Source organism: Lathamus discolor, chromosome 1 (genome assembly GCF_037157495.1).
Source record: "Lathamus discolor isolate bLatDis1 chromosome 1, bLatDis1.hap1, whole genome shotgun sequence".
In the NCBI taxonomy this organism is placed as follows: domain Eukaryota; kingdom Metazoa; phylum Chordata; class Aves; order Psittaciformes; family Psittacidae; genus Lathamus; species Lathamus discolor.
In genome coordinates this window covers 61,337,922-61,356,923 of record NC_088884.1, presented here as the reverse complement: position 1 = coordinate 61,356,923, position 19,002 = coordinate 61,337,922, and the positions used below count along the sequence as shown (strand labels likewise).

General features: G+C 42.2%; 1 protein-coding gene across 1 annotated transcript; it reads right to left on the bottom strand.

Moving 5' to 3' along the window:
* Nucleotides 1–479: 479 nt before the first annotated feature.
* Nucleotides 480–18,726, bottom strand: TM7SF3 (transmembrane 7 superfamily member 3). Its single transcript, XM_065673795.1, has 13 exons — nucleotides 18,652–18,726; nucleotides 18,419–18,492; nucleotides 12,622–12,776; nucleotides 10,732–10,882; nucleotides 10,168–10,288; nucleotides 9,209–9,380; nucleotides 7,952–8,129; nucleotides 6,581–6,667; nucleotides 6,061–6,141; nucleotides 5,179–5,331; nucleotides 3,746–3,843; nucleotides 3,204–3,366; nucleotides 480–2,737 (listed from the first exon to the last, which is right to left on the bottom strand). The coding sequence occupies exons 2-13, from the start codon at nucleotides 18,486–18,488 to the stop codon at nucleotides 2,475–2,477; spliced, it is 1,692 nt and encodes a 563-aa protein (XP_065529867.1). The 5' UTR covers nucleotides 18,489–18,492; nucleotides 18,652–18,726; the 3' UTR covers nucleotides 480–2,474.
* Between the last annotated feature and the right edge of the window lie 276 nt (nucleotides 18,727–19,002).

The following is a 19,002-nucleotide window of genomic DNA, read 5'->3' as shown; positions in this document are numbered from 1 at the left end:
GATTATTACCCCTGTTACCTGCTATGGCTCACAGAATATAGAATAAAATTCCCATACTGTCTCTGAGCAGTCTAAGAGAAAGTAAATCTCCAAGTCAGGATTTTAGAAAGAGTCCAAAGTCCCCTTCTGCCATAGACTTCCTACATGATCTTGCAGACCAGTTTCCACTCAAGAAGTGGATGACCACCATTCCTTTGTCCCCTAGAACCTCCTCTGACAAAGCTGTAAGAAAAAGCCTCTTTGGAGCATGGCCTTCCTCGCTAGCTTCGCAAAGAACATAACCCCTCTCCAGCCTCTGGGTGTCACTGCAACTACAGTAAGTCCTCACAACAGGTCAGCTAAGTTCCTCCCTCCCCTACCCTCCCCTATCCCTTGAGGCTAAGAAGTTTTTCCAAAACAAACTATCCCTACAATACCGAAGATGGAACCTAAGTTGTAAAAGCATCTTTGAATTCAAAGAGACCCCGATAGTTCCAACATTCTTTCAAAAGACATCTTTATTATAAAAGATATAGAAAATTAGAGTTAAACTTGTTTGTTGCACAATATTAATCACAGCAGTTATAAAAAGACCAAGGTAAACACGTTTAAGAGAATTTGTATACCAAATAAGTGTTTGCTACTTGCCATCAAATACAGCAAAGACATGCTTGGTGTCAGTGCAGCAAGGGCAGTCAGCAAGCATCAGTCTGCCAGAGGCTAGGGAAAGAGCCCTCATGAGCCACAACAGCACAGCAAAGCAAGACACAAACTGCAGGATCTCAGCCTCGCTCTACTGTTTGAGGCAGATGTCCCAGCTCCAAGCAATCATGGGATTTGTCTCTCTACACATCAGATGAGCTCAGTCACCTCTTACTAGATCATTAAGCTTTCACTCCTTAAAGGAAAAGGGCAGGTAAGTAGAATCATTTTAAAGCCATTAATTCCTTCCTATCGCCAGGGTGTCTTAGCTTTCATCTAAGTTCCCAAATAAAGCTCTTTTCCAGTTTCCTTACACACTTATACCAAGAATTTAAAGTGATGGCCAAGAACCTGAGTTACCATCATGAGGGTATTCACTCACGAGGGTGTCATTCAGGTAGCAGAATAGCCATCCACCTTCAGACAGAAAGGACCATACACTTTGCTGCCCACACTAGAAGTACAAAGATAGGAGGAAGAGATACCATAACCTATACCAAGGTACAGGACACAAGACTTCAACCAACCATTATTTAATGCTTGACAGATCACCACATAAACACTGACCATGAAGACCAGGATTGGGTATGGCAGGCAAAGGCAGGTAAAACCAAGGACAGCCTCAGGACTGCTTGTGCATTTATGTGAGCCAAAACCACAATGCTTCAGTCTGCATTTTGAATATGGCTGTTTGGTTTGGTTTTAAGGAAGTCAATAAAGCCACCACACAATATCACAATCATCCACCCTTATCCAGTTTTATACTACATTCCGCTTTGGCCAGATGCAATCCGAATTGGTAAGGAACATAGTCAGGATGGATCCTGGTCAGGATTTTGCAAGCTGGATGATGCTTTTCACCCCTTAACGGCAGAATTAAAAGATATATTGATTAAAAATAAAAATAGTGTTTCAATCAATTCCAGGGAAAAAACCCAAACCAGAACTGCTGTTGGCTACAAAAAGCTTATTTAGCTTTTCCTTTTATGACAGCACCATCAAAAAAACAAAATATACCAGAGCAGAAACAAGACAAAAGCTATTCAGAAAGCAAACAAGGAGGCAAACCTCTTGCGTCCTTTTAACAGTCATCTCTGCACAGATGACCAGCTTGCTACAGAACCAGCTGAAAGAAAGAAAGTCTTCTTGTCTCAGATCAGGTCCACTTCCTGAGCCCCAGTGTGCACATTTACAACAGTTAATTCAGTGCAGTTTAAATTCAAGTCACTTAGTTTAGCTTGCAAAGTACAGTAACACTTCTTGGAAACAACTGCGTTTGCAGCCACACATTCTGTACCTATATTAGGTGGTGATACTTCAGTCCCTGCTAGAAGAACTTCTGTGTATGGTCCTCATCTTTCATGCCTCACAATTTGAGAGACTGTCCACTTTAAGGAGCCAGTCAGGCAATATTTCAGCAGTGGTTTTCCACACTGCAAGATATGAATCAGAACTGTACCGGTTGCTTTCTAAGAGTTGTTTCGTATTTCCCATACCTACACATCAAACTAGATCACCACAAGATAAATACCTGTACTTGACCATTAGTACAAGATTCTGCAGCTAGACATACACATTACAGCAGGCTGAGTGGGCCATTGAGGAAAGAGTCACAAAACAGCATGTAGTGTACCGACAGATAACTTTTCTTCCAGGTTGGACAAATACGATCATTGTTAAATCAAGCAGGGCAAACTGGCAGTGGTAATCCTGCATCACTGCCTGGTTTGCTGATGATCACTCATGTTGCCATTTCTAGATTCTTCCTCTGTTCCCACTAGTTATTTGGCAGGTTACAGAAGCAAAGGAGTTCTCTCCCCAGCTGGCTGCTCTTTCTGAAAGAACTCTTTGATATGCAGCAGCTTGTTCTGGATCCTCTCTCTCAGGGGAGGGATATGATGGCTAGGGTCTAAGACATTGGTGCTTCTGCGTTCCCTTTCCCGCTTCCAGGCAAGATAGGGGTGTGGTGGGAATGGCACTTCACTTCTCTCTCGGCGAAGCTGCACAGTTATTCCGCTGAGGGCCAGCATTGTCCACACTGAGAGGATAATGAAGTCTGAAAAAGAGAAACCAAACAGATTCCTGCATCAAAGCAAAAAAATTCCTTCCTTTCCCAAGCACAAACACTGAACAAGTTTAGTGACAGAATGAAGTATTGTCTCTGCAGCCTCACATGCTTAGAGTAACTCCATGCAAAGGGGTAACACATGGGGCAAGATAAGCCTGTTCAGTCACCACATTAGGCCTTTTGTCTGCCCACCCCACAAACTCACCAGCAAGGTCCAAGCCCAAGAAGCACCTTTCGCAAGGGCCTCTTGTCACACAACACCTGCTGGAAGACTGCTGCCTTGGAGTGTATTCAAGTGTTTCTTTTGCAGGACTAGATTTTACCATTAGGGAGTTAAACCTTATACTGTACTTATTTTGTTCTTCTCTTATTCCTTCCTATCCTCAACCACTGTTTACAATAGAAACAAAGAGGCAGTGTTTAAAAAAAAAAAAGTCTTCAGAGCTGTACTCACCATTTGTTTGAAAAGGCACATTGGTGTAAGCTCTGCTGAAGTAATCATTGAGGACCCTTCTGAGCAGGTCTAAAGTGATGTAAGCAAGGCTTGTGTAGATGTAACAAGCGATAGCTAGGATCACTGCATAAGAGCCTACTATTCCAGAGGCCAGTATGTTCAGCTAGAGGGGAAGATAAAACACAGCTTCAGGAGACTGACAAACACTCTTTAGTCCCCCACCTCATTAAGGCAGTAATTGGTACCAGTTCTTCTACTGGAAGCTGGCTGCACACACCTGTTCTGCAGACATCCTTCTAAGACAGCAGAAGTCAACTAAATGCAAGCATTAGCAGATGCTATGTGCAACACTGCAGAGAGTCATTCCTTTGATTATGGACCACCTAGCACAAGTAGAGCTGAAAAGAAACTCCCCAGAGCTGGTCCTGTGCTGACTTCATGAAGCTGTATTAAGTTTTCTATACATATCCTGCAGGACTACATTTTGCATTAAGAAGTCTGACAGCCTTCCTCCCTTTAAGGTGACAGTGCAGACTACTTACAATTCTTGGACAGCCAACAAAAAGCACTGGAATCAGCAAGGCTATAGATGAAAAGGTCACCCAGAACACCACATCGTCACGGAAGACCCTGTAGTCTCCTGCAAAGACATCATATTCCACATGTAATTTACTTGTTAGTAAACAATTTCCTTTTGTGCAAGTGGTTGGGGTGAGCTCTCCCCTCCCCCAACACCCCAAATTTTGTACAATCAAAACCATCCAGAGTACAGTGTTGAAAAGCTCACCTTTTGAGCTCAAGTGAAGAAATTGTTTGAGGTGCATTATAACAGCTACTCAAAACAAGAACAGAAAAAGACTACCCTAATTGAGTATAGCAAGTATAGGTCCTGTACCCTCAGTTTGGACAGCAGACCATGTCCATGAAACAAAGATTTATTTTTTTTTATGAGGTGTATGTTACTCATCTGGTAAGAATAAAAAGTACCAGAGTATTTCTGCCCAATAAGAAGCCATTTTGTTACTTAAAGCCATATAAGTTTAGAATATGTAAACCTGCATCTATGTATATTTTACTCCTGTATGGTGCAAGTGCAGCCATGACAACAACACAATGTAACAAATTCTTTTGGATTTAGGAAGAGTAATGAAGTCACTCAAACACTACTTTGCTCTCCCTGCTTTCTAAGGCCTAACCTTTTCTAAGCTGAACCCACTGTTTTGCTTTAATGAAGACCAACCAGGGACTGCATGGATTATCACAGAATTGTGGCTTAAGTCAAACACAAATGACTAAAGAAAAACAGTCCCACCAAGGGATCTTAAGTAAAAGACTACCGATGTTTAAAATCAACAGAGAAAAGTGTGGCTGATGCTGTGATGCCCCCGAGGGATTCCAGCTCAGCAGCTTCACTTGCTTTTAAGCAATTAGGCTATTGGTTCTCTCATTCTGAAGACCCTAACGATGTCAATCCAGCTGCAAATACAAATTTGACTCTTTGAGTGCAATGCTTCCAGAGCTTTGCAATGTAGTATGGTGAAAGGTAACAGCAAGAGTTCCTCAATCCATATTGCCTTTACATCTGAAGCCTCTAAGTTAAGACTGCAGATTTTCTAATGTGACTTGTTCTGGATAGGAAATAAAGACAGACAGCAAGTGCATGCCTGGAGCAGAGCTGGTAGCACTGACTTCTGGGATGGCATACAGCTTATGTAGAAAGGGCCTCAGCAAGTTCTCCACAGAATAAGCAGTTTCCTTTTCCCACTAGTGCAGATTCCCTAAGTAGTTTTAGTTACAGCACACCTGAACAAAGGCTTCAGGTATATCACTATTCCTTCCAACACTGGAAAGTTAAACATCATACTAAGATAAACCAGAGCAGCATTCATTTTAGAGCCTTGCAATGTCCCTGTAATACAGCAGGAATACATCACTCCATAGCCAGCACTTTGCAGCAGAGTACTTCAGTGCATACCTAGTGGGGTAAAGAAGACTGTTGATGAAAAGAGAAATCCCAGCACAAGTCCAATAATAAACATGCAGAGTATGATCGAGCCAAATCTCCACCAGCTCACAACCAAGAGGAGCCCTCCAATAATTCCAGCTACTGCTGTCAAAATAAGACGCACTGAAAAACAAAAGGGGAAATTCCAAAACTCTGAAAACTTGTTATTGCAACACTGTATCCAGCAGCTTTACTTTACATTTTTTATTGTTACCTAATGAAAGCTTTCTGAATACAGCCAAGAGTATCAGTATTTGCCTCATGCATATTCCACTTAGACTCAAGTCTGCAATTGAGAATGGACTACTGGAAGAGCAGTAAAGGGCTGGAATAAAAGGCTTGCTACTACGTGCATTATTAGTACCTTCAATTCTCAGGGCAGTTAAGGTTGGAACTGCTAACGCACAGGTATCAAAAAGGTAACTATGAGGCAGGACACGGACAAAAAGAACTAATAGTTGCTGATCTATCAAGCAGGGTACAGACCTACTTGTTTTACAGATGAAATCTGTATTTGATCAGAAACTGAGGTCCACCCATTATAAAAAAAAAAAGAAGTAGAAAGGAAGTACGTTGCAAATTTCCAGGATTTCTAAAAACCTGGATCTTCCTTGGCTAGATACTGAAATTTGTCTTTTATAGTTGCAGCTATATTAATTCTGGTGCTGGAAGCAAATGTTACTCTGTTGCCTATTCAGCTATTATGGTAATTGTAGCTCAGTTCAAGTACTCGGATAGCACCCTCCTATCCTTCCTAAGGCTAGCCAACAACAAGCACAACCAAGATTTTACTTAAGAGATTCATAATAACACTTTTGGAAGGGCATCGGGTATCCTAAAACATCTACTCACCATCATAACCAAGGCCAGTTATTCGTGTGATGAATACAAAGAAGAAGAAGGCTGTGAATATGAAGCCCATGAAGAACAAGTCTAAAGAAGAAGGAAAAAGACTTAGTATACTGACATAATACTTCATACCAAACCCACTTCAGTACATCTTCAAATATCTTGAAGTTACAACAGAGAAGGAACAGATCAGTTCCTTTTGTGCTTCCCAGACACTGAGCCAGACAACACTTTGATCTGGAAAGCAGTGTCTTCAAGCTCTTCAGTCAAAAAATACGTATTTATATCTATGTTGCCCAGCATTCACCCTAGTTCCACATTTCTGTTCCCTGCATAACAGGAACTTCTTGCTCATCTGTGCTTAAAAGATCAGGTCCTGTAAAAGCCAAGCAGTGGACCTAATTGACATATCAATAAAATTCCTTTTATAGTTATTACAACACCACCATTCTAAGTTGCAGCAAAATCAGTTATGAAATTCCAATCAGACTTATGAAAAGAGGAAAAAACAAGTAGTCAGTACCTGTTTTCCAGAATCTGTGTCCAAAAAAGCAAGTGAAAAGACCAAGAACAGCAAAAGTAGTAAAGAATACTTTGGTAGAGAGTTTACCTAGAAGGAGAAAGAAAGGGTTACTAGAGCATCCTACCTGGTAGTCCCCACAGTGAGACAAAGGTACGGTCAGTCTGCTGTAACTGATAGCTTTGTATCTGCCAGTCCTTCAGACATATCATGTGAGCAGATCTTCAATGGCTGAGCTACCAGTTATCTTGACTGGATCTCCAACAGAATATTGAAGTAGTTCTAGACTAAGTCGCAACCTTCCTCCTTATTCAGAAGACTGATGTTTCTGTAACAATTAGTTAAGTAGCTCTAACTTGCTGATTAAGATACAGATCCAGCTTTACCTGAAAATTATCTGCTCAGCTTTAAAAAAAAATAAAAGTACATCCAATCACCTTAAAAATCAGTGCCACAGGAGTAGTGACCCAGGCAGCAGCTCTAGTCTTTATCACTGCAGCCTTTAACATGATCTCCCTTTAATATATTTTTCATGCAACAGAAAGGACCATCATCATCCTAGTACAACTCACCTGTCTCCTAGGCAAAATTCTTACTATTACTTAAGCTATTTGAAAAAATAAACCACATTTTCCTAGTTCTCCAAATTACAGAAGAAAGTGTTAGCCTAGATAATCTCATGTTGCCATAAGACAGTTGCATGTTACAGTATATAAGAAAGTAAACATGAAAGCACATCTTATTTTATGCACCATATTCTACCCACTACACTTGGCTCTACTGTAGTCATAATGGGAATGGCAGCTTTACTCTTTTTCTGCTCAAATTCTATCATTATATAGCCTTGTACAAAGTAGAATGACTTTGTGGTCATTCCATTACTGTTGATATTATCTTTATGCTTATTTTAGGTGACCACCTCCTTTCAAAATATTTGTAGGTTACTGAATCCTGATAGCACTAGCACAGTTAAACAGAAAATAAATATCAGACTGGACCCTAATCTTGTTCATGTTTTATTCACTTATGCAGAATCTATAGTCCTACAAATGATTTAATATTATGTATCCAGCTCAGATGGAAAAAGCTAGACCAGCACTACAGAACTGAAAGTTATATATTGTCAAGCCACAATATTAAACCTTCAGTAAGTTAAACCTTCAATTGCTAACACTCTTCTTACTCTTATTTCATCATCCTAGAACTTGTCCTCAATCAACAAGTAAACTCCATCATAAAGTAACAAAATATATCCAGTGTAAAACAAAATGCTCCTTCACACATTAAAGAAAATAATCTCAAAAGGACCATTCAGCATTTTGGAGCACAATAAGCTTGAGACAAGTTGGCAAGGATATACAAGTCCCAACTTACTAAGAGAAGAGCAGCTATCAACTAGGTCAGCAAAGCTGCAGGCGTATGTATGCACAGGTATGTATGCAGCAGAAGTATTCCAAAGAGGATCCCATACTATGACATTGTAGATCACACCTTGTCCAGGAAGTGAGGAAAAGTAGACATTGGTCTTGTCATCAGTTGTCAGTGTAAGCATCTGGAACAGTAAAGCATATTTTCAACTGCAATGAACTGCTTGTCACTGTTACTGATGGCATGTTGATGTATTCATACAGCTGAGGCAATACTCAGCAGCTCAAGGAAGACTATCTGCAAGAACTCCAAGGCAAGAGGTCTCCTACTCTGAACCCCCTCAGAATTAAATTGAAGCATTAAAGGCTCACAGGACCGACTGCATTGCTTCCAGTATTACTATAGTTTCTGATGGGGGAGAAGACTCTCCCACTCATATGTTTTATTCCTCCCTATTTGAGGACACAGCTCAGCTTCCCTGCCAGTCTACTAACCCAGGTCTGGCCTCAGAAGCTGGCAAGGCTGCCGTTCTACTCACTAGCTAAACCAGGCAAGTCGTGGCCATTGAGTCCCTGCTCCATCCCTTCGCTGGAGAGCAGGTAAACATGTAGTAAGTGTTTGCTCTCGCGTATCAGATCTCTTTATGCCACTCATCTGTATTCCAGTTCCACTCTATTCTCTACCTCTGCTCTCTCTGTTGCATTGCCTGCTCAACCCTCAAATCTGAGGATGCCAGACACAAGCATCTACCAGGCACCACAGGAGATTATCCATCTTTGTCAGAATTGGCTCTACTCCTGGATTTACAGGCACTCAGTAGCAGTATAGCTATAGGCAAGCTGGCTTTTAACACTGTACTGTGTTAAAAAAAAGTACAGAAAGAGTACTGTGACTAAAGCAGTATACAGCAAGCAAGAAGACACTCCCATAAAAGCTGGTTTCATTGAGAAAAGGGTGCAAGACATAGAAAAATCTCAGACTAGTCAATTAATGTCTACCTAATAGACTCCATTGCAAGATGTCTCAATTCTGCCACACTTGGGGCTCTGATAACTATCCACCTCTATGTCAACAAAGTGGTTACCATTTTGCATGCAAGACTCGCTGTATAACTTCCTTAACAGAAGTCCCAGATACAAGTAAGAAGCCTGAAGCATCAGCAGCTTGCTTATGTCACCATTCAAGGAAGAGAAGCACAGGGGAGAAGAAAACATGAAGTAGTGCCACTGCCACATGCCTGTAACACCGGTGCTTCAGACTTACTTTAATGCCATTGGCTTTGATACTTCGCACCTCAGACATCTTCCGTATGTGGCTCATGAGTACCATCTCAGAAAGATCATTCTCTGGTAAGAAGTACTGGTAGACCTCATAGCGCAGCCGCCATCTGGAGTTCTGACCAGTCCCTGAATCACAGGATGGTGGGTTTGCTCCTCTGCAATTAAAGAGATCAGCTACATGCCCATCACAAGCCCCCAGAACTTAACATTAGCTCTCAGAAGTTACCTGGCTGAGCTGGCAGCATGTCTTCTTCTCTTTAGAAGTTCACACTAGCAGTTAATTCAAAGCCAGGCTGTAAATGTTTGCAAGCACAGACTACAGCAGTGTTATGCAGAAACACTCTGATGCAGGTAGTGTCTGTGCTGGTACCTGCCTTTACATTTACAGAGGCTTCCTAAAGTTGTCATAAGGAACCAGCACAAGAATTCCAAGAGGTGACAACAATCAAAGATCACAACATCACTGTTTGGTTTTTCATGCATATTAAATATATAAACAGCTCTGAACAGAGCCTTTCCCATTCCCTGCCTATCACCTGAGACACCAGGCACCATTCAGGAAATAATGCTTTATAACTTGAAGTCACAATGTTAGACAAAACTCTAGGTCATTATCAGGCTTCAGTACCAGTAAAGGAATGAAACTGGCTAGAATACACAGTTGCTTCTTAAACAGATTAAGTCATAATGAGGAATGGGAAGATCCAGTATTTGCTGACTGCTTGCATATCTGAAGTTGCATAGTCATTTCCACAAGACGCAGCTCTCAAATCTCTCTTTCATGTATTATCTCTCCTCCTCCTCTTCCTCATTTACCTCTCAAGTTTGTTGCAGCAAACAAGATTTCTGCCAGCAGCTGGATAGTCAGCCTTTTCAGCAGAATCTTGTTTCATGATCTTGGTCAAATAAGGTCTTGCTCAGTGCACTCAGTTTTTCACACACCTGTTATATCCCAAGTTTGCAGGGGCAAACTTGATGTGTGTATCAACCAACGTATAGTCTAGGTAAATATTTGGATCCACTTCCAAGTCAAACTCTAGATTGCAGCCTCCAGGAATAGGATCTAGAACACAGAAAAGATAACTGTAATAGCTGTTAATTCCCCCTTAGATGCATGCAAAAATAAAATAAAACAATAATAACAAAATCAAAGACCTCAGCAATGGAGGTACTTGCTGGCATGGCCTGCTTGCCAAGCACATAAAATTGTCAACTTCTAGTCCTGCCAACAGCAAAAGTGGTTTCACTGCAGTATGAGTTAGGTCCTGATGCATACACAGTTTTCTACTCTAAGGCTGAAGTCATGACAAGACCATACAGTACATTCTTATACACAACTCAATTCTGCAGTGAGTGATACTAAACTTTTTCAGACCATTTCAAAAGAATTTCTGGTATCTCCATCACACATTTGCATCATGTAAAGGTGTTCATTTGAGGTGCTCATTTCACAGTTAACTTGCAATAAGCAGAGGTGGTATGCCTTACAGAGTAATAAGAACATACCTTTTTCCATATAGGGAATAGAAATAGCTGTGCTGAGCACCTGGCTAGCATCCAGAGACCGAAGATACCACGTACATACAGTCTGCTGAGGCCGAAGGATGGAAACCAGTCCTTTGTCTACTCCAGTTCCTGAGCTGTTCACAGATGGATTCTGGACAGAAACAAATGATATAACCAAGCAGTTCCTCTTGAAAAGATTTCTACCACAACTTGACCTATTGTACAGGAGTCACATTCCTGCCACAAACCCACAGGGCACATATTTCAGTGCCAGTGACCACAGATGAGGCACTCAGTCCTTAGCTAGCTGATAAAAGGAAGATGGAAAAAAGGGAGTGGCCTCTGACACCACACACTGCCTAGCTCAGGCTCAAAAACCCAAGTGATAAGTTGATACTAGTAAAGAGCTGATAATCACAGGCAAGTTGCAGGGAAAACTAGCTAGTTGAAGTCTACTGCTGCACAGCAATGGGCTAACTACTAGAAGTGTAAAGGGACTGGAATATCCCCCAACAAGAAGTGAGGGATGGTACATTCTGGGAAGTGCAGAAGCCCTTCACTCTCTCCACCAGAATGAAGATGACTGTGTGACAGCTGGCTTACTACCAGCCATGCCAGACAAGTGCCTGCGGCCAGTTCAGCTACTGACCCAATCCCCACCATCCCCAACCCTTCTAGAACCAGGGGTTTTGAAGAAAGATGAGGCAGTATCGCACAGCTGAACAAGTAATTGACCTGCAGTCAAATCTGTTTTTCAGCATGGAAAATGTGCTTTTGCCCAAGAAGGCCACACTCATCTGAGGCAACATTGTAAGGAAGCACTTTGGACCTGGCAGACTTTATGGTCTGGCTTAGCTTCATATTTCTAGAGGCAGGCCAGTCCTAAAAGCAGTATAGCCGTATTTAAACATTGCTGCCCTTGGCCTGGTAAGGTCAATTGCAAGGAAGCTCTGAGTTGGCAGCAGAAGATTCTGCCAGTGATAATCAAAGACTGAACAGGTGTAACAGTAATGCCTTAACCCTGTAATCCTGTTTATTGCATCAGTACAAAGATGACTGAGCTGGGTGACTTGTATTACAGGTTATTCATCTCCTGAGCTCCCCAGGATACTTCTCGGCACCCAGTATATTCTCATTTCGATAAACCTGATGGAGAGGAGGAAATAGGATGGCAGCTGTCAGGTCTCTGTCTACCACCTTCAGCTTAGTCTACGTTCTGCTCAAACAAAAGCTAGAGCCTCACAGCACTATAAAAAAATCCCAGTATTTTAGATGATTGCATCCAAGTAATGACGGGACAAACTGAGGCTAGTGTATAGCAGTAAGAATGCTTCTATTGTTGGCTAGAAGTAACAGCCTTCGTTGGAGCACTATGGACTAACTTTTCCATGTGCCACCAAAGGAGAACTAGATTCAGGACAAAAAGCTGGAGTAACAAGACATCCTATCTGTAGTGGATAGATCCAAGCCACAAACAGCAGACAACTAAACATCCCAAAGCAATCATGTTCAGCGTATGAGGCATCTAGCAAATAGTTCTCACAGAATATTATGTACCTTGTTTTTCATTTTACAAGCTAATGGATAGTAGTCAACAGTCATATGTCAAAAGCACTATTTCCACCAAGAACAAAAAGCCTTGAAACATTTCCAAGTCAGCTCTGAAATTCCTTTAGCATTTGTCATCCAAAATAGCAGCTATGATATATAGGAAAGGATTTGTGAAGCCAAAATAATACTGCCCAAGAGTCATGCAGGTATTAAGACAGTATTATTTTATATTAGTATTATTTATACAGCTTCAGTTCTATATTCCTACATGTACCACGGCCAACTCCTTTGTTAAAAGAAAAGTAGCACTTAAGAACAGAAGTGACACTCTTACCATACCTTATCAAAGGATATCACCACATCGCTTTGCTGGGCATGTACTTGAAAAATAACAACAGTCACATTGCTTGCAATGTTCCTGATTACAGCTTCCACTGGACTGGTCCGGTTAAGTAGCACATTTCTGAATTTTCCCAAGGACAGCTCAAGAAGACCTGTAGAACAAAAAAAAGGACACTTTTTTGTCCAGAGAGAAGCAATTACTAAGGGAAGTCTGGAAACTTCCAGTAATCCAGTAATTAATCTGATTAATTTTTGCAAGACACAACCAAGACAATTTCTTCTTATGATGAGCATAACCCCATGATCCACCATCATTTTAATTTAAAGAGAACCATGTGACCTAGGACATAAGCCTCTCTGAGAATCAGCTTTGGCTTGTCATTCAAGTCATGCTAGAAAACCTGTTTTCTCTACATGCTGGGCTCTTGAGGGACAAGGTGTATCAGAGGAAGAAAGAGAAGCAGCTGTACAGAATCCACAAGATTCTCTTTTGCTGGTGGTTAGTAGGCAGACTAGATGCTTATAAAGCATGCACAATGCCTTTCAGGTTTTTTTGCCAAAATTCCTCTGTGTGCACACACTGTAGCCCAGCAAACCTAAAACTTATCAAGCCTAAACACATACAGAGCACTTCCTCAATAAAGTTGCCTCTTCCAGTGTAAAGAGTTGATAGGGTCGAGTACTCCAGCAGAAGCACAGAGTAATCAACAGCACCATCCTTATACACTGTTGCTGATGATTCAGGTCATCCAGGAAAAGAAAAGGATATAGTCATATCATCTGAAACAATAGCCAGTACTTTAACTCCTTTCCAGTTGTTCCCCCCCCTCGTCTGCCAAGAATCGGCATCTTTGGCCAGCTTCTTTGTCTGTTGATACACAGCTAGAGGTGAGCTCCTCTCCTCATGCCTCCCCCACTCACCTCACAGTGGAGGAAAAAACTAACACTTCTCATCTTGCCAACTTCAGGCTCTACATGCCACCCCAAAAATTCAATCAACACTAGGACAGCATCACCAATAAAACCCCAGTTGAAATATGGGTATCATATGCCATCTAGGAGTTAAAAATATTCCATTTTTCTGTTCCATCATCTGCAGTTTGTGTTAAGGCAGAAAAAGTTTCTACCCAAACTTTTCAAACAGTAATTAATGTAAAATTAGAGCTTTACGCATTCTTTGGAAATAGAGTCCCCCTTCACAAGACCTCTGCTGTCCTTAGATCTTAAGTCTACTAGAAATGCAACTAGCAGTATGAATACTAAGGAAAAGAATTCAAAAGGCACAGACTATACACCTATGAACTTAGAAATTTTAATTTAAAGCTTAAAATGCAATAAAATACTTTTCTTTGATCTTTAAGAACTTGAGCACAGTTTCCTGAACCGCAGATATTCACATGTAGATGTTTTTAAGAAAAAAATAAAAAAAAATCAGAAAAGCTGAAACCATATACATCCTCTCTAGGCTCTACATCAAGGGCAGCGGGGGGAAAACTGCACTGGTCTGTCTTATTTCTCACCTCCACTCTGTACTTATACCCAGAGGCTTCTGCATAACACAAGAACAGATTCATCAGCAAGACATGCAGCTACTACTGCAACACAATCATGAGACTCATTTAGAGTCTCATGATCGTGTTGCAGTAGTAGCTGCACAGAGAGGACCTCTGTGGTAAATTAAAATATAGTGTTCTACATTGCGTTACTGTTTGCATAATTGCTTCTAAAACAGGGCATGTGACATACATTTTAAACTAAAGTCTGGACAGAACAGCACAGGCTCAGAGTGAAGAACAAGAATGCCCACATGCATCTGACAAGTCTTTTCAGCTTGTTGCTCACAGGCTCCTTGAACTACACTTCTAACCAAGCTTGAAAGATGACTAAAAGGAGAGTTCACAAGAACTGCAGAGTAGATTCTAAGGAATTTGCTAGAAGAGCAACTGCTACATGGCCATAAACCTTTCCAGCCTTCTCTTTTTCTGTCATTTGAACATCTGCCCTGGAGCACTACTAGTGCTCTAGGGCAGACAAAGAGCTTGGAGAGCAACTAATGATTCCTCAGGCCTACCTCCAGTGCAAGTTCTCAGACAGGCATTAGACTATCTGAGCCATACAGAGTTCAGTGTTATCAAAGATGCTCTGGAAGACAGATACCAAGACCCCCGCGAACACGTGGTGCTGACCACAGCGTGCAAGCTGCTTCTTTGGGCAAGCTTGATCAAACTGAAAGTAGCACACCAAATAGGACTGCAGGTTCAGCAGCACACGCAGCAAAGATAACACCACCACAGAAGTGAAGTAGTTGACCTAGTAAGTCTGCAGTGGAGCCAGAAACAAAACCTAAGCATCCCAACTTCTTTTATTGCTTCATTTGCTTCAAAGAGTGAAGGCATCGAAAACACCCCATCAGATGCTAGGCTATCACCTCTTCCTTGCCTTGCAGGGAGAAGTATGATGGTCACTGCATGTCAGAGTAGTTTTGGGTTAGATACAAGACAGGAATCCTCACTGTTACAGGGATCATCAACTGAAAACACACTTAAAGGAAGTCAACACTGCTGAAACTAAGCAAGAGCAGAACAAAGATGGAGTGCTGAGCATGTATTACTTCATATACTAGTAGCAATACCAGAACAGGAACACAGATAATCCAACATATAAAAGAACTGATGAAAAGATGAGCAGTCCACTCTGCCACTCCTCATATCTTTTCTCCCACATGAAAGGCAAAACCAGTAAAGACAGCAAAGGAATGAAAACTCTCAGAGCTCCTTTGAGATCAAATCCCCTTATTCATAACTCTAAGCAACAAGGTAGTTGACTTCAGAGACAACATTTGTCATCCGTTTGCTGTGACGTACACTTTCCCCAGCAAGCAATACCCAGCTTTAACTATTTCCACTCTACTGATTTATTGCCAAGCTCAGTTCATCTGATGCTTGAAGTAGGCCACATTTCCAACTCCAATAGTCAAGTGCCACTCCCCCTCACCAATAAACAGTTAACCACACAAGGTCCATGATAACAACAAGCAGTCCAATTTCCATTAAGAAACACAACTGAATAAATACCACTGCTGCTCACATAGGAAGAGTATTTACCCACAGAGCCATGCTCAGTCATTACGCTTGCCTCAGATAAAGAAGTTCTCTATAGTCAGGGGAAACGCATTGCTACTCTGTGACAACCAATTGTCAATGGATATGCAGAATAAGGTTATGTAAGGTTTAAGAGGCAAGAACCTTCCAGCATAGGGAGTATGCAAACAAGTAGTCACATGAAGACATTTAATGGAGATGAAATGCAAGCTCAGACTCAAAACTAGTTTGAATAGGGAAAACATGAGTATAGTTACTTAACAGTATAAAGCCAGCAGCCATATTGTATCAGACATGCAAGGCCACATATATATGGACACATGGCAGAGTCTTGCTACAAGGTCTCTGTCTTTCCACAGTAGTAGAGCCCCAAATAAAGACTATACCCACCCCAAAAGAAGCAAGATTTATGTAAGCTTCTACATTTTAATTGCATGTGAGCTGAGACTCATGTTTATAGGACAGTTTGATGCATGAAGTAGATAGTGCTACAGAATTTGTCTTGTTATCAACTGCACCACTCCCATACCAGAAGACTTCACCACACTAGAAGTCTACTACACTGTCTGAGACATGAGGGAAGAAGCACCAGTCTCACCTGCTTACAGTTTTACTAATCCACTTTGACTATTAGCCAGAACACACAAGACCTGGCCTCACTCACATTGCTGGTACTGCTGATTAAGAAGTCATTTGCACATCTGGGCAGTAGAGCATCAACATGGAAGTGGCCAGCTGACCAATACATTCAGGCAGCTAAACAGCTTTGCATGAACCTCTTATTTTAGAATTTTGTCTTTGGATAGACTAAACAGCTAGCACAAATTAAGTTCATCCAGATAAGCTCCCTTTGCAAAAGGGAGCTCAATCCCTATTTCCCTGTAAATTTGCTTTAGTTTTTCCAACACTGAGCAATCTGGTTTAGACATAGCAAACAAGGGCAATTGCAATCCTACTTTGTAAAGCTGGAGCTCCCTGGAAGGTAACAAACATGATACACAACACTGCTGCACAAATACTAAGTTTGAAGCAGCCCATCAAAACCCCAGAGAGGTAATACAGGCCATCATGCACAGATTTTACTTATCTGCACATTTAAAATAAAGGAGGATCTTCTAGTATTAGGACATAGCAGTGCCATCCCTGCAAATCACTGGGTAACCACAAGACAATTTCAAATAAGTGAACCATTAAGCAAGTGTCCTCGCTTAAAGAGCCTAATAATAGCTGTTCCTACACAAATTACACAGCTTAGTAGCCTTTCAGGAGGAAAATACTTTCACCCTCCACCCTCAACTCTACAAGGAAATACAGCAACAGGCTCCTTCAAGGTAGAGCAGTTAGCTCAGTCCCATATTCATTTTGCCTTTTAACATACTGTAACAAAAAACTAAAAATAAACACATGACCCATTTTCAATCAAGTTCAGGAGACAAACTACTTGTCACCATCTTTTAGTATAAACATTAAGATCCAAGAACACCAAGCCTTCATTCTCAGACTTGCTTGCCACCATCAGCAGCCAAGCCTAAGAGTCTAGGTCCTACAGGAAGCAGGGAACACCTGGCTCTCCTCTAAGATCTTAGGCATGAGACTCTGGGTGGGGGAGAAAGAAGTCTTCCACACCTGAGACTGGTTCCAAACACTGTTCTGCAGCTTTGCAAAGTATCCCAAGAACAGACTTTTCCTTTTGTTCAATTAAGCTTTATTAAAGGCAAGTTTAAAAATACAGAAAATTGTAAGAAGAGGAGGCTCACATCAGCCCTAACATAAAGGACTGCTTGCTTATCTCTAAATTATCTCTGAAAGGAAACCAATTATTTTTCCCTTCATTTGAACAGATAAAAGCTTAACTAGAAAAAAGTAAGCAACTCTTAAATCTTCACAAGTTAAACTCTTTATAGTACACTTACCTCTGGACACCTATTTTAGTCACATGCAGGAACACAAGGGAATTACCAAAAAAGCCCATGTCAAATAAAGTCAGACTACATCAGCACAGACAAAAAGTAGTTTTAGGAACCGAGATCCAACTTCTAGGGGAAGGAGGAGGGAGAAAGTGCTCATTTCCTTAGTTTTATACTGGCAGTGGTTTCCAGCCCACAATTCACTGGGTACCAACATGTGGTTTTTAAAAAATAAATAAATAAATAAATAAATAAAATAATTCTCACTATCAACCGTATTCCCGTATACACTCATAAGCAGAGAATGCCACCTTGTTTCTTTAACAGAAACACAGCTCTATACCAGACTCATCAGCCTGTACTGTATCGTTGCAACGGCCCGGGTAAAATTAGCCCTGTATAACCATGTAAGAGTTAAAATGATGGTGTTCATTCCGATTAAGGTAGGAAAAAGAGAGGGGTAATGTCTCCCTAGCCCTAAAGATGACGATAAGGATGAGTATAAAGAACTCTCCTCCAGCTCTGCAGACAGCTGCGTCTTCGCTTTGATCTTCTCTCCCTCAACCCTCAAGACAGCTGTAGGTCGACCCACTACCGCCTACAACACCCCCCAGCAGGCTCCACAGACCCTTCCTCACAACAGCCCCGTTCCCCTCCATCCCGCTAGACCTCCGCTCGCCCCAAAACTCGCCCTCCGCACTCCAACCCGCGCTCCGCCAGCCCTTCGGCCGCTTAATGGCGGCCACGGCCCGCACACCCGCCCCCCCCCCCCCCCGCCGCGCTTACCTGAGGCATCACCATAGCGGACGACCCCCAGGAGCCCCCAGAGCACCACGGCGCAAAGAGAAAGCCTCATGGCGCTGAGGAGGCAATGGGAGAGCAGGGTGTGAGCGAGCCCAGGCGGTTAGGAGGGGCTTGAGCCGGGCGGGCCCTGAGAGGCGGCGCAGCGCAAACGCGGGCTCAGCACCGCCCCGCAGGACCCAGCCGGCGGAGGCCGTTCCGCCCGTCCGCTCACCCACCTCAGCGCTGAGGTAGCGACCCCAGCTGCCGGCCTCGACGGCTTTTATCTTCGCTAGGCGCGTCCGCCGGCTGTGTGGCTGCGGGTACTTGCAGGGGCGTGCAAGTAGCTTAACAAAGTGTCCAGGTGGAGGGGGGGAGGGTTGGATTTTAAAATTGTTATTTATTGATTAATTCTTAATGCAGCTGCCGTTTGGGTTTGCCTCATAAGCGGCGGTGAGAAACGCTGCTAACCCTCAGGGGCTCTCAGGCACGTGTTCAAGGCGTCTCTGGCTGCAAAGGTGATTCATGAGCACATGGTAGGAGGAGACAAGGCGAATTAAAAATACCTCTTTATTTGGGGTGTGTTTTCA

Coding starts and splice junctions, on each gene's coding strand:
- TM7SF3 (XM_065673795.1), bottom strand. CDS start 18,488: ATGAGGCTTTCTCTTTGCGCCGTGGTGCTCTGGGGGCTCCTGGGGGTC. Junction 10,289..10,731: donor TATTCCCTATATGGAAAAAG/GTATGTTCTTAT, acceptor TCTGTGTTCTAG/ATCCTATTCCTGGAGGCTGC. Junction 3,367..3,745: donor TTGTTGGCTGTCCAAGAATT/GTAAGTAGTCTG, acceptor CTTCCCCTCTAG/CTGAACATACTGGCCTCTGG.